Source organism: Platalea leucorodia (assembly GCF_965183815.1).
Source record: "Platalea leucorodia genome assembly, chromosome: 1".
In the NCBI taxonomy this organism is placed as follows: Eukaryota; Metazoa; Chordata; class Aves; order Pelecaniformes; family Threskiornithidae; genus Platalea; species Platalea leucorodia.
Window position 1 is genome coordinate 93,335,556 of NC_138823.1, and position 16,011 is coordinate 93,351,566.

The following is a 16,011-nucleotide window of genomic DNA, read 5'->3' on the forward strand; positions in this document are numbered from 1 at the left end:
TTATAAACACTTACATGTATGAGCTATTCTCAATAAACCATCTACGTTTGCTACCCACCTATAGTAGCTACAGTTTCAAATTGGGAACACCACAAATTTATGTACCTTCCCTGAGATCAGTAATCCAAAATAAATAGCCCTGCAAATGTAACAGTGTAAACTCTGGATTTAAGTCTTCGGTAAGAATCAGTCCTCAAAACCCAAGGAGAGCATTAAGCAAACGTAAACATAGCAAACATTTCGTCAGTTTTGAGTTATTCTCAGCGATAGTGGAACCTATGTGAGACGTAGCATCCAGACGTTGAAGACCCGTCATTTGTATCTTACAATATGGTTGTCCTAGTTCACTTTCCTATCATTGAACCCCTGAACACATCCAGCTGTGAGGTGGATCTCCAAATTGCGACCCAGATCTGCTCCTCCACTCTGCACAATCTTTACAGTGCCTTTAAGAACACTCTTTCTGAGGATCTTATTCTTGAATAGAGGAATGGCGAATAGATCTGTGATAATCCTCTGGACTAGTCACAAGTTCTGGTAAATCATAGCCTCTCAGAAGATGTCCACTGTTTTGTTGAGCAAAGTAATACAGCTGCCTGGCAAACATTGGTTCAACCTTAAGAACAGACAAAGTGTTAATCAGACATGTGACAAAATCTCATGCTCCTCATCTTAGTTATTTATAGTGGTTTTCAGTTAAAAACAAGGCAGGACCAAACAGTTCTGCTTACCAGAATGGAAAAACAATTTCAGTGGTCTCACTAAACTCTGTTTTAAGCTAGGGCTTGCCTGTTCTGCTGCCAAGTGCCTTGCTAACTGCACACACTCCTTACCTCCACGGCCTTCGTTCAGAAGGGCACATACCAGTGACACAGATGATGTATTAGCAATTATAGCCCCTTAGCCAGCCCCTGGGTGTGAGCGATGCCTACAGGCCAGACATGTCTGAGGCCACTTGATGTGTTCAAATGCATATACAAAGTGTTGAAACTCTCGTCTGCATAGTAAAGTACTTTCAGGACTTAACTTGAAATGCTGGAGCCATCAGGTAGACTGAGATAAGTCGCCAAACGACTGTGTTTGTTTGAAATTAGACTTCAATCTAACACCAAGGTTACTCATTCAAGCTCTGATGAGGAATCTGTTCAACCAGCAAGAGGGATTTGTATGATTTAATGCTGCCTTCACTTCTGTCTCTTCAGAAACCACTGTCCCCCCTGAGGGCTTTGGGCTCTGATTGCAAATATTTAAGCTGCACACAGAGAACAAACACCTGAAGCTCTCCTTAATCTCTGGCGATGGACACATTGGACAACTCTTTTCCACAACCCTCTCCTGCTGGTCAGCCAGCCCCTCCACTTTAAGACACGGGCACCATTTTGGAGGAAAAATACGCTGTTTGTGGGTCCTGCCTCTGGGAAGGGAGAGAGCCAGAAGAGATCGCTGCCTTGGAGCAGGCCCACCGATCCCCCTTCCCTTCCTCTCATCGGCATTCGGAGGCAGCTGACCACCTCCCGTCCCGCCATGGGGGAGACGGGAAGGCAGCAGCGCAGGTGAGCCAGACAGCTCCCAGGGCATAGCTCTTTGGTGGGATGGTGGATCTCCACCAGCCCACAAGCCGGGAGAATCTGAGAAGTGGAGGAGCAACTGGCAAAGGAGAAACAAAGCTCTGGAAAGAGCAGGAGGTACAGGCCCACAGAGAAGCTGCTGGGACAGGAGATGGAGAAGGAGGGATGGATAGCTTGGGATGGATCTGTGAACTTCCCACCTTCCACCCCACAGACTCGCTAAGCAGCAGTGTGGCAGTACAAAAGCTACACAGCTAAGGGGAGGCCACAGCTTATGACAAAAGTCTGACTTGGGACCTGTGCTACTACCAAAGGGGCTTTCAAAATATTAAGAGACACCAGTTTTCTTCCCAAGGATGCAATAAGCTAAGCCCTGCCGCTAACGTGTGTGTTATCACCTCTCTTGTGGTTTTATGGGCCAATACAGCCAATTTAGAAAGTACCTGGTCTCAGTCTCCGTCATCACCCTCTCTCAGATAGCATCCCGAAACACTAGCTTTGAGTGTGTGCGAACTGTGGTCAGTCAGCCCATGAGCTTGCCAGCTACCTTAACCCCGAAGCTGCACAGGCAGCCCCTGCATCCCATTAAGGGCTGAGGTCCCCGAGATGCAGGCTGGGATTCTGCAGCACCTTGAGGTGCAGCGACTGTGCAAGCACCGCATCCTGCACCGGCGCAGCAGCCCAAGGAGCTACGCAACCAGGCCGGCAATAACAACACAGCCCAGCTCTTCCAGGGTACCTTTCAGCTTTAAGTTTTGAAGGGATTTGCAAAAGACATCACTGATGCTCTACAGAGAGGGAAATCAAGTGCTCTACCCTACCGATGGCTACCAGTGAGTCCTTGGCAGATCTGGAGATTCAACCCCAGTCTGGATGGTGCTGCATTTTCAAGAATTTGTTACCTCCCTCACAACCTACACAAGCTAAAAAAGCCTGACTGGCAGATTCATATCCTCCAAGGAATATGTTTGTTTTAGGTAAGGCAGAAGTCCTACTTACATGGGCTGTAATTAGTTTCCTCTGCCTCTGCGGATCTGGAAATTCCTCCCCAAAGCACAGAGCAACCTGGTATCTTGGCAGCGGGCGTCCATGGTGAGCAAAGGCTTGCAGCTCTGGGAAGAAAGAAAGGGACATGTTGTGGGTTAACTCCAGCAGGCAGGTAAGCACCACGCTCGCTCGCTCCCACCACCAGGATGGGAGAGAAAATCAGAAGGGCGAAAGTGGGAAAACTTGTGGGTTGAGATAAAGACAGTTTAATAGGTAAAAAGAAAAAGAAAAGACAAAACAAATAAAAACAAGATATGCAAAAAGCAATCGCTCACCACTGGCCGACCGATACCCAGCCAGTCCCCAAGCAACAGCAACCTCTGACAAACTCCCGCTCCAGTTTTAGTGCTGACCACGAGGTCATACGGTAGGGAATATCCCTTTGGTCGGCTTGGGTCAGCTGTCCCAGCTGTGCCCCCTCCCAACCTCTTGTCCACCCCAGGCTACTTGCTGTGGGGGCAGAGTGAGAAATGGAGAAAGCCTGGACGCTGTGCAAGCACCGTTCAGCGCTAGCTAAAAGATCCCTGTGTTATCAGCACTGTTTTGATCACAAATCCAAATCATAGCACCACATGGGCTGCTATGAAGAAAATTAACTCTATCCCAGCCAAAACCAGTACAGGCCGGTAAGAAAGACTTTGTGGCTGGCTGAGCTCCAAAGGGAGGACCCCGGAGCACAGTGGGAGAAGATGAATTAACTCCAGGGGAGGATGAGAGAGGTCAGGAAAAAGACAAGAGGTAAGGAGAAGACACTGAGTTTGAAGACTTTCCCACAGACCAGGCGAAACTAGTTATAACACTGCAATTTTTCTATTTGCCTTGTTTCACAAGTCATGTCACATGCACAAACTGGGATGTCTTCCAATTAGTATTTCTATTGGGCCTCGACAGCAGAACCTCCTGGATCAGATGTCGGCAGTACCTGGGACCCACTCAAGCAGACGCCCAACAGCAGCACTGAAGCCAATGGCTTCGTAGAGCCAGGCACGAAATCCAGCCTCAGCTAGACAGAGTCATGGAGCCACTGTCATCACTGTGCCTAGCGGGGGACAGGGAGGCACGGGAAGGTGAAGGACCTTATTTAAGCCATGGACCGAGCCAGCAAAAGAGCCTGTGTCTTCTGCGCTCCTGCACTCTATTCACTAACCCGCACCCTTGCACAAAGGTAAAAGCTCAAATTATACAATTATTCCAACGGTCAAAGTGTCCCCTACGAAAGATAGCGGGGGAGGCCTTTGTAAGAGACTTCCACCCAGACCGAAATCACTATGTTGTGTTTTAGACACTGCATTTCCTTCCAGAAAAGAGAAAATTCCATCTAACACAATATCCTCATTAAAGTCTGCGTTATGTGCAGTATTTCTACGTAGTTGATTGGTAAAGATTTTGTTTTCATTTATAACCCTGTTCGTGCTTTCTGGAAAGAGCTGAACTTAATATTAAAAACAATGTCTTATAACGAAGCACCCCCTGCTACCCAGGGAACTTGGCAGGACAAATGCACCTTTTCCCAAAACACACCCCTGCCATTTCTACTTTAACTGCAAGCTTTTCAGACCCAGGTGTGAATTCAGCGGCTACCACAATAGTGTCCCAACCCTGCCTTGGGACTACTGGTCTTACTGGGAAGGTCAGTTATAAGAGTAAAACAATGGGCAGTTCACTTAAAACACAGAGTAAAGCACTGTTCTCTCCAGAGTCTCCCCCTTAAAGCCCTATGAACTTTTCAGAGGTATGCCAAGAGAGAAGACAGATCTTCCATAGGACTCTGCTTCCCTCTGTGCTGCCACAGGACAGGGCAGGACGATCCACCCGAGGCCAGCCCAACACCATACTGCTAACGGGGAATTCCTGCCACCTTCCTCTTTCCCCCAGTTTTACTTGGCCTCAGCAGTTCTCCAAATCCTGAATACCTGTGGGACCGCCACACAGCAGCCCGGGGCATGGACCTGGAGAAGAAAGCCCTTTCTTTCCCACCAGCACGATAATCAGGGCTTGAGGTCAGCCTTGTGCTTCTCCTCGCTCCGTCTCCCTTTCCAGGCCCAAGTGCCTCCTCCTGCGCCGCAGGGCTCCCCACCCGCCCCCCCAAACCTTCCCCATCTCCTGCTACTCCGGCTCCAGCCGCCCCTCCTTCTGCCAAGCCAACCCTCCTCTGGCTGCCGCCTGCACGCTCCCAGTTCTCTTCCTCTATCCTCCTACTCTCCACCCAGCCGAATTTACTGCATTTATTACGCAGTACTCCCCAGAGACCATCCACCTGTTTTCTGATGTATTGCCATTTTAGCCTTCTCAACAGTACAGGCCACTCAACACAGGCGTCGATGCTCCGGTGCAGTTTGCATTGCAGGGTCCAGCTCCTCAATGGGGCCCTAATAGCTGTGGTCCATGGCAGTTCTGCTTTTGCCCCTTTCTCTGCTGCTCAATATTTCCTCTCCTGCTAGAGGTTTCTTGCCCCCCTTCCCAAGGAAGCTCTGGTTTCCTAAGGGGGGAATCCCCAAGCTTGCCTGCAGTTTGGGACCTCAGTACATTCAATTAACATGCAGATGTGATACGCCCATGGCAAGTCACTTACAAACCCAGCTGAGCATTAACACATGCAAAAACTCACTTTGCACACACCGCAGACTATGACTTCAACCACATGCTTGGGTTTGCACAGGCATTGGTGCATAAGTAATTTAGGAGGGGGGAAAAAATAACTATTGCTTGAGCTTATCTTTGGGGTTAGGCATCTAAAAAGAGATGTCCTGTCAACCGTTTGGAAGAACCCAGAGTACATCTAAAAAAACACCTGAGAAAAGGGAAAGGGATTTCCAAAACCATCATCAGAGGCAGAATTATACGTCTTTAAATTAGCATGTGATTGAAGCCCAAGCCAATACCCTGACCTCAAATTCCCCTTTCTAACTGTCAATTTTCACATCCATATGAGATGTCTCTCTTGAAATGCATTTCCTGCTTGACCATTTTGCTAGGATGGTGCACCAGCCTTGGAATATAAAGTAGGATAAAGCTGTTGGTTTGGTTTGGGTGGTTTTTTGGTTGGTTTTTTTTTTTGTTTGGTTGGTTTTTGTTTGTTTGTTTTTTTTTAATTTTGCAAGGCATTATTCTTCTAAGAGACTCATGCCAGTGCTGATGCCCTGTTCTAATGGGAAAACACACCAAACCATAGGCACTCAGTTCACCTGTAGCAATGTCACATCTCAAAAAAGGGGCAACGTAATCCTCCTGCCCAAGTTGTCCTCTGCGACAATGACCAGCTCCCACCAGTTTCTCTGGGCGGACAGCTTTCCTCCCTCTAACTGCTCAGAAGTGCTGGGAAGCAGGGTTGAGGCTCTGCCCCTTCCCTCCATGGGCTGGAAGGAGAAGGCACCATCCTGAAGCGTGCCCTTGCCCTCTCTGTACTGACGCACCCAACTGCCCCGTGCAAAACGAGACCTTCCCGCATTGCTCTGGAGAGGTACTGCAACTCCCTGCTTAGAGCAATCCAGAAACTCCAGAGCTTGTGAAATCCTTTTCACTCCCCCCACCCCAAATATCTTTTAAACACTGGCACAGACTGAAAAGAAGGCTTTCTACTGAAATTCACGCTGCTATTTGGATACTCTGGGCAAGATCTCAGGCTCGCTCTGGGTCAGGTTGAGAGCAGCACAAATGCAGGCCACAGACCTACCCAGGACTTACAGTAGCAGATCGAAGATCAGGATCCACTTTCCTCTATCACCTAATACGTGGAAAGACTATTTTGTTAGGTTCCTCCTTACTCTTCTTAAAGAGATGTGAGGTTTGGGCTGTCACCAGCCAAGCATCAATTCACTCCTGCTGGTTTGGGCAGGGGCATTGAATGTGCATGGAGAGCAGAATTTGACAGGATTATTCAGGAGTCAACTACCCCTTGACTGCGCTTGCCCAGAAGAAGTGAGGGGTAATTCTTACTGTAACTTGTAAGGTAACATGAAAAGAGCACTCCCGTAAAGCTGATGCGGAGAGCGACCAGGTGACGTCTCCGGAAACGATATCAAAGCCATAGTGGGAATTACCTGCTAAAAACTGCTGAGTATCAAAGAGCTTGCATGTTTGGTCCCGCTCCAGCTTGTTGGGTCGGTCACTGCAGAGCGCCAGAGGCCCGTCCCAGTAGATCCTGCTTTGGCAAAGTCTCTTAGCATAGAGGCCATCAGGTGCCATCCACAGTATTACGCCTCTTTCCAGGTGGTTCAGTAGTTTTTCTATGTTCTTCCTCTGGCCGTTATCCTCTGGATAAGGGAAGATAACTTGCTCCAGGCTGCTGACCTCGTAACTTTGGCCATGGGATATCCTACAACCTTCAGGACTAGAAGTTGTCACCTCCTTTACCAGTATTTCACGGTAATATAAGCAGATGTGGAGCCGACAATCTACAGGGAGAGGAGAGAAAAAAAAAAAAAAAAAAAAAAGAATCACTGTGATACATTAGTACAAATGTTTTATGTTTCAGATCTGTACTAAGGCCAAGAGACAAGTGTGCACGAGGCTTCCAAGCCTGCTGGTCACCACCACCCAGAAGACAGGCTCTCATTAGCAAAAATAATCTAAAGAATATAAATACTAAAATTTTGGGGGCACAGTAGCATTAATGCTCTCTCATTTTATTATTAGGGCAACTGATGCGGGAATTTGGTAGGAACTAGCATCCTGCAAACTTCACGTTTCTGTTTACAAGGAAAAAGCCTGCACACGAAAAGCTGTTGTTCGTCACATCTTCCAAGTTCACGTCACAATTAAACCCACCGGCTCAGTACACTTCCTCAGATTTAATCAGGAAGTAGCTGTGTTTCTCCCCAGATTTTGCATAAAAGAGGCTTCTGCACAGGGGACCTGCAGACTTGCACTCAGCTGCCTGAAGAGAAGCAACTGCTGGCCCTAGCTCCAACAGGGCTGTACCCGAAATCCCCAGCCTTGCTTTCAAATGGCCATTCGGTCAACTTGGCTGACCTCTAAGAATTCACACAGCACTGAATATATATATATATATATATATATGTATGTGTATATAACATATGTCTATATATATATATACACACATATATACACAAACGCACACACATACATACACACAGACCCTGATTCAGGAGAACAATCCCGCTAAAGAAACCTCCCAAGTGTCATGTTACAGGTTTATCCATTATTTCTGAGAAAAGCACATTCCCACACCTCTTCCCAGAGTTATTCAGAAAGTCCCCCAGAATCTGACTGTCTGGAAACTTGGCTGAAATAACTTTCCTTTTCTTTCCCAAATGCTTTTTTTTCACCAGGAATAATGAAGCAGAGCAAAGCCAGATGCCACCAGCACACAGTGAGGTACCCAGATAACAGCAGCTTTTGTGGGGGATCCTCCCAAATGAAAAACTGAGCTAAAAGTCACTGATAACACCCAAATTTCCAAACTCCCCTGGGAAGGTGGCTCACCAAAGCAACCCAGCACTAACACTGTGAGCCAGCAAAGCACTTCCATTAACCTTAACCACAGTTCCCCCGATCCCTTGGAGCTGGGGCTACAAGTGCTTAACCATCCTAGCATACAGAGGCTTAAATCCATACACCAAATTCATTCATTAAAGAGGTTTCTCTTTTTTTTTTTTTTCCCCTCCTTCTTCTTTCTTTCTTCATCAGAAAGGAGAGATGGTCCCAGGGCAAGTCAGAAGCAGGAGTCTCTTGTCAAGCTCCCCAGAAAGCCCAGGGGGGTTACGGACCTTACCTGACAGGGCGAGGGCTTCACCAGACCTTATGCTTGGCTCAATCGGGATGCCAGGAGTCTGGGACTCAGGAGGGGCACAAGCATAAAAGGTTCCTGTCACCTGACAACCTGTTTTCACAAACAAAAGTCAGTGACAGCTGCCTAAATCCTTAAAAAAAAAAAAAAAAAAAAAAGCTCGGGCAGAGGTCACAGTGATGCAAACGCAAGTTTTTCTGGGCCCTACCAGGAACTCTCTCTCTTCCTCAAGTTTTTCTGGGCCCTACCAGGAACTCTCTCTCTTCCCCTCTTCTCCTTAAAAAGGTCTTATTTCCCAGTTTTTGCAGGTATGTCAAGACTACCAGTCTCTCTAGATGCTATTTGGACTGTTTTTTTATTTGGGTCTGCATGAAATACTCCCTTGGCATTTCAGTATTCCCCCCAGTACTGTTTCCTTACCTAACATGTTATTCTATTACAGAAATAATTCACATTTTTAACTAGACTATAGTGCTCTTAAAAGCTGCCTGCATAAAATAATCCACTCAGTATAAGGAATTTTACTAAAGACAGGTATGACAATAAAGCTGGAATTAACTGTTTAAAAAGCAGGTAAAGAACATCGTGCAGCAGGAGATTACTAGGGTTTTATTACCAGGCATACTATTAGACTGTTGCAAGAGATGCCTATCAGTAAGTGATCTATAACACAATAAATAGGTATTTTCCTCTGTTTCTTCACGTCAATGAAAATCTCTGGAGGATGATGCAAGTGACTTGCAGACAAGCGCACGCTACCTTTCCCAGTGGCAGAACCCGCCACGATCAGGAGCTGATGACATGTGGATACAAAACACCCGCATCTCTTGGAGAAGTCTTAGAGCCAAATGAGAAACCCAATACCAGCCACTAACAACTGCCTCCAAATCCAACAAAGCATGTGAACGTGTGTTTAACTGCCGCAGAGGATGTACTTCAGGGCAGAGCTCATTCAGCTTGATACCTCGATTTTTTTATTAGCAAACAGCTCAACGAAAAGCAAAGGATTCTGCCTAATAATTCCAATACACTGCCAGCAGAAGTTGCAGTGCACTGAGCATTTACTTTTTAGCAGACCCAAGGAAACAGAAGTTTGTTTCTCTGCACCAAAACCTCTAGAGAACTGTCCTTTGAAAATGTAGCAGCTGCTCTAAGAAGTCCTTCCTTGCCTCCCGTCCTTTCCTGCCCTTCTGAACCAGCTGCTTCTCCTCACGAAGCAAAAGCCTGCGTCCTCAGGTGAGTTATCCTGCAAGGGTCTACAGCACACAGTTCCCTTTCTCTTATGTTTTATCCCCTGCAGGCTTCAGCGTTGCCAATTTTCACAATTCAGGCTTTTTCCTAAGGATGCAGAGCTTGGAAAGCCATGATTATGTCAGACTCTGGTACTGTGAGATCTTCAGGGAAGGGAACGTCCCTTTATTCTGCTTCTGCTGTACCAGCCCCAAGAGAGACTCAATCCATGACAAGTTGTCCCATTGCCACAGCACTAAAATCAAGTAATAATTTCAGCTTTCCTCTCGGGAGAATAATGCCATTCTAATCCGCGAGGCTGGAGGGAAAACCTCACTGATGTGTGCCTCAAAAGGTTCAAAATCAGAAAGCAAAGCTAAAGAACACATGTTCCCATTTGGGGTTGGGGGGGGTTTTCTCTTCTTGTTGCTCAGGGCTTTTGAAACAGCTCAGGACTTTTGGGGGCTGACTTATATCAACTCAGAGGACTTCACAGCTCACACACCGCATGTATGGTGGCAGCGACAGCAAGAGCCAGGACAACGGCTCTTGCCACGGGCCCCACGGCTCTCTTTGAAGGGAGCCCAGCACTCCTCTCCGGCCACTTCTGTTAATTCCAACGAAAGCCACGAATAAGAAACCCAAAATTTGCGGTCCTTCTAGGTGACCAACCTCAGCAAGCAACCCTAAACAGGAGCGTCTTACCATTTTCACAGCCGGGCCCTTGCCAGTGGTGACCGCGAGCTGCGAAGGGGACGCTGGCGCACTGGTAGGGGATGTCAGGATGCGGCTGCTCCGGGGCAAACTCCCTCCAGTTCCGTTCGTGGGGCACCATGTAGTTTGGTACCTATTCAATTCAACGAGATATTCTTTTACTCGGCAGCTGTCAAAACTAATGCTCTGCGTTGCACCAGCTTTCACATTTCAGCTCCTTGATTTGCTCTGCCAAAGCCCGCAGAGGTCTAAGCATCGCCCAGGCGACACGAATGGCACTTCGCCACCACCACCAGTGGGGCTTTCAAATGAACTTCTCACTGCTGGCATCAATAATAAGCAGGGTGGAATAACAAAAGGCAGTCAAAGCATTGCTGGTAAATGTCTGCTTGGAAGAGCAAGGCTTCATTGGGTGCTTACATTCTGGCATCAAGAGAACGGCAGTGCACTAATATCTATTGCCCAGCAGAAAAGAGCTATTACTCAGGGATAAACAACACCAAGGGAAGTCAACTGCCCTGTGACCTCATATGACGTCAGAAAAGTTGCTTCTCGATTTCTCAGTTTTCATAATAGAGTTTCTTCCCAGAGAGAACTAGAGAGCTACGCCAGCAAAGACAGACACAGCACACAGCACAGAAATAATGCTGATCAATGTACGACCACCAAGCAAAATGCATAACTAATGTCATACCTGAGATGGTAGTGAAGTATAAGGAGACGTTATTGGAAAGGGATGGTTCATCATTAACGGTTGCTCCTCCATGCTGATCTGTTTTGCACCTATGTTCACCAGAGGGATGTAAACAAATTATGTCAACCACATCTTAAGGAAATCTAAAATTGGCACATTGAAGATACATCCATACAACCTGCCTTTGAACAAGCAGAGGACTAAAATGCCCTCCAGTGCTCGTTTGGGACAGGATTGCCAGCCCTCCCTGGCAGGCAGATCCTGGAGGCAGTCCATCCCGCCGGGCTCCCCAGTGCCCCACAGAAAAGAGCTGCCCGGCCATACCCAGTGCGCCACAATGTCCCCCCCGGGCCCTGCCAAGCCTTTGCCTCCCGCAAGCCCTGCCTGGCACCAGAGGCCTGTCAGAGAGCGGGCACTGCCCCAGCTTCGGCCCAGGAGGCTGCAGGCTGGGCATCCCTCGCTCCCAGCTCTCCCCCCCACAGCAGCTACCTACTGTCTGGCTCAAAAGGCTGCTGCTCTTCCCTAGCAGTCAAAATGTGTTCCCTAGGTATTCAAAACCTAGATCCAGCAAGCAATTTTTTTTTTTCTTGCCTGTCCCTTGAGCCGCTTGCTCGGCTCCCTCTACACAGAATTGGCAGGGAGGCTCCAGCTAAAAGAGCAAGCCCTCCAGCGACGTGCAGGGCGCCTGTCTGCATCTTCTGCAAGGGCTCCCTTTCAACGCTCCAACTCAAACGCCAGCAGTCCCTCCACAGATGCAGCCTCTTCAGTCATCAGAACAAGCTGCGCTTGAGCCCTGCATTTTGGCTCCTTAAAAGACTTAAAAAGACTGCAGAGCCCTTCCAGAAAAGCACGCTTCAGTCCTCATATGCTTACAATGAGACATATTCACACTCTTACACAGGGAATTTGAGATGCTTTACCTTTTTTAGCTCCTTCTGGCACTATTCTGTACACTTTATAGGGATCTGAGATGTCCAGCTGGCTTCTCTCCACCAGTTCTTCAAAGTCATTGCTCTTGTTCAAAGCACACCTTAATCTTGTCTTCCAGGTAGGGGGATCTGGTTTATCAATGCCCTCTCTGAACTTTCCTTTAAAAAGAGCCCAAGCCTGGAAACATTTCAGATAATCAAAAGAGCAAGGAAAGAAAAAAAAAAAAAAAAAAGAAAAAAAGAAAAAGAATCAACTACAAGGTACAAGTCCACAATGCTTGAAACAGCATATACGTGTGTGCTTATATGTGCATGAATTTATTCCCTACAGGTTTAGGCTAAGAAAAAAAGCAGCATGGCAAGGTAGGAAAAACAGTTTAGCAGGCACAAGGAAAGGGAGAAAATGATCCAATGTGTAAACAGATGTGCTGCAGTCCCACAAGCACTTAGCTCCACACAGAGAAGTGGGAAAGGGCGGGGTGTCTCATCCCACAAACACAGGGGCCACCAGGGCACAGCCAGGGCCACCAGGCAGGCAGCCGGCGGCAGCCGGCTCCCAGCAGAGCCAGCCTGCAGAGACGGGCGGCGAGGAGGGGGTGGCAAGGGGCCACCGCAGAGCCTCCGGACATCCCTCCTGCCCCAGCTGTGTCCCAAAACCCTGACCCCGGGCTGAGCCCTACCTTGAAGAGGGCGGCATCCTCCTCGCGGTTGTAGTCCTGCTTGCCGGCGTGCTTCCAGGGGATGCGGAAGATGCTCTTCTCATCGTTCTCCCACACCAGCCCTGGGTACTTGCCGCTGTCTATCTGGTCGATCAGCCACTGGCGGAGTTTCCCGTTGCCGCAGCTCACCGAGTTCATCCCGCACTCGCCCGGCTCCAAGTTCATGCCACTCGTGTCGGGGGTCGGGGTGGGGGGTTTTGGGGTGCCTCACCGAGCCCACCTCTCCGCACACGCCCAAGCACCGGCTCTCTGGGGGGCTGCGGAGGAGGGGGAGAGGGGCAGGATGGGGGGAGAGGAAAACCCACAGGTCAGGCGCTGGCTGAAGTCCCCATGTAGAGCCCCACCAGCGGTCCCCAGTCCCCAGTGCCACACGTATCATGCCAAACGGCAGCCACGGCGTGCAGGGGGGCCCTGGGGAGCCCGGGAAACACGGTACAGAGCCTCAGGAACCCAGGCACAGCCCCCCGCAGCCCTCCCCAGGCACCGCTCGTGCTGCAGACTTTGACAGACTTCCCCCCTGTTCCGACACTGTTTTGCATGAACACATGCAGGTTGCTGAAATTTTCATTGCAAGTGACTTACGGCGCAAACCCCTTGTCCTGCTCGGAGTTCAACGGGGGTTTTACTTTTTAACCAAAAAAGAAAAAAATTGCATAAAAATGTATTTGCATATGACAGTGCACATGTTAGACACATGCACACGATTCAGAGGGCTTCACATGCAGTTATGATTTATACGGCATCTAACTATGACATCAAAGTAGTTTTCCCAAGCTCACTTAAGCAAGACACATGATGTCCTATACATATCTACCCCTCCGACTGCTCCCGACACGCACGTATAACAACATTCAAATCTATACATTGCAAATACCTAAAAGCGGGAAGACAGCAACCCACGGAGCCTGGCACAAGGGCACTGTCCCCCGAGGCACGGGAGCTGGCAGCCAGCCACCGAGCCTTAGCTACCCGCGGAGGTGCGGGCACGCGCTGGGCGCCGCGCGGCTCTGCGGTGACGGGCACCCCCAGGGAAGGTCCTGATGTGGGGACACCGACACCCGTGATGGGGACCTGGCATCACGTTTGTCTCCCCCGACCTGAAAAAGTGCCTGAATGCCCAAAAGCTTAGCTTGGTGGGGTTTTTCCCCTCCATCGTATCTAATAAAAAAGTGGTTCCTCGCCCAGTCTTTGCCTCTACGCGCAGGGAGGCCTTCAGAGTCCCCCTGCACGGCAGGTGCGTGCCACTGCGGGCGGCTCCGCGCCCCTCCTCGGGCAGCGGCACCCCCGGACACCAAAGCCGCTCCCCAGCCTCTCCCCCGCGCACGATGTGGCTGGGGGGCGGCCGGGGCCCGTGCAAAAACCCTCAAAAAGTCCTTTCCCCGCCTTGGAGAAGCAGGGGATCCCCCCCACCCATTCCCGCGACCCTCCCCCGGGCAGGGGGAGCCGGCAGGGCCGGGAGCCGGTGCGCGCCTTCACCTCGTGAGCCGAGAGCGGGGCGGGCGGGTTTCTTTTGCTTTAAATTAGGGGAAAAGAAAAATAATAATAAAAAAAAAAGGCCAAAGGGCTCGCTCAGGTGCCGACAGCGCCAGGAGAAGCCCAGAGGGAGGAAAGCCGAGGTGCCCGCACCGCCCACCCCCGTCGCCCACCCGGCCGGTCGGGTCCCGCGGCGGGGCCGCTCCGCCCGGGGGCGGCGGGGGGCCGGGGAGCTCCGGGGGGCTCCGCCGCCGCCGCTTACCTCTGTCGCGGCGCTGGGAGCGGGCTGGGGCCGCCGGCTGCCGGGGCGGCTGCTGAGACGGGGCGCACCGCGACTGGGCCGGCGGCACCGGGAAGTTTCTTTATATGATGGAGGGCGTCGTGCCCGGGCGGGGGGGGGCGGGCCCCGGCCCGGAGGTGGAGCCGGCGGAGGGGAGCGGGGACTTTGCGAGCTGGAAAACATCTGAGGCAGTGACACATGCCCATTGCTGGTAAACACACGCCGCGGGGCGGGGGGGAGCGCAGCCCGGCGCCCTCTCTGCGTCCGCGTTGGTTTTTTTTTTTAAATCTATACAGACAGACACATATACATAAATAGCATGGGGAAACTCCTACCTATGATAGCCAGGCGGCTTTTACTGTAAAAGACCCAGCTAGCTACACCCACCAGCAACGTGCTAGACGGCTCCGGCCGGGCGCCCGGGAGGCTCGGGGAGACGGCGGGGGCAGCCGCCCACCCGCCCGGGGCCGGCAACCCCTGCCCGCACCCCTGCGACCCGGCCGGGCCTGGCCCGGGCCGCCGAGGCGGGGTGGCGGAGGGGACCGAGAAACCCTCCGCCCCGAGGCGAGGGCGGGCTCGGGGCTCCGGGCTCCGGCTCTTCCCCCGGCGAGCCCGCCCCGCGCTTTGCAGCCCCTACGGTGTGACACGGGGGGCAAAGCGGGGGGCAGCAGCGGGGCCGGGCCCCGCAGGCAGCGAGCCCCGACGGGGCGGCAGCGGCCGGCGTCGGGGGCAGCCGCCAGCCCCGGCCGGGAGCGGCTGCCGCCCCGCCGAGCTCGGGGGACGCTGCCGCGGGAAAGCCCGGCCGCCGCAGCGGGGCGGGGTGGCGGTAACCCGCCCGCTCGCCGGCCTGCAGAGCCCCCTGCCCCGACGGGGTGGGAGCCGGGCGGGGGGGCGAGGGAGCGCGGTGCGGGCTTGCGTGAAAGCCTCTCGTGCCGCCTTTCGGGCGTCAAGCACGCGTCTCGTGCCACGGCACTTTCTTCTTCGTCGTCTGCCGTTGTAACGCCTGCAGCGCGCGCCCGCATCCTCTCTGCTGTAACGTATCAGCAGATCAAACGCCAGCAGCCACCGCGCGCTGTGCCGGCGGCCGCCGGTGCCGAGGGCACGCGCAGGGTTTCGGGTGTTAATTGCAAATCTTCAACGCCATCTTCTGAAATTTGAATGTAATTATCGCCACGTTTTGAGGGAGAAGTGAGAGGTGCAGGCGTTTTTAGAGATCAGGTTTGTAACGCGCCGTCCGCCCTCTAAAAAAAAAGAATTGGCAGCGTCCGTCAGAAACCTTCGCAGTCACGAGTTAAGGCACCTTCAAAACGTTAAAATACGTCTTTGAGACTGGAGGTGACTGCCACCATAAACCAAGACGAGCAACCACAGCTTTACCAAAAGGCATCGGAAAGGCTTTTGAAAAATCCAATTTCGGTTCCTAGGGGCAAGAGTGTGCGGTACTCGGGGCGCCAACTGTAATTTCATTAAATATAAAACTGTCTTGAAAGTATCACTATAAAATGAACACTTCTAATGCCTTCTCTTTTTTGCAGCTTTTAAGACAGCAAATTCTGGGCCAGTGTGAAATATGCAGATTTGATCCGCATTAGGTCAAACCCTTCGGGG

General features: G+C 51.1%; 1 protein-coding gene across 1 annotated transcript; it reads right to left on the bottom strand.

The window, feature by feature from the left end:
* Positions 1-353: 353 nt before the first annotated feature.
* On the bottom strand, positions 354-14,447 carry IRF4 (interferon regulatory factor 4). The gene is made up of 9 exons (XM_082326086.1): positions 14,386-14,447; positions 12,612-12,907; positions 11,923-12,109; positions 11,003-11,091; positions 10,300-10,441; positions 8,350-8,457; positions 6,656-7,009; positions 2,568-2,680; positions 354-616 (listed from the first exon to the last, which is right to left on the bottom strand). Exons 2-9 carry the CDS (start codon positions 12,813-12,815, stop codon positions 473-475), a joined length of 1,341 nt encoding a protein of 446 aa, XP_082182212.1. The 5' UTR covers positions 12,816-12,907; positions 14,386-14,447; the 3' UTR covers positions 354-472.
* Between the last annotated feature and the right edge of the window lie 1,564 nt (positions 14,448-16,011).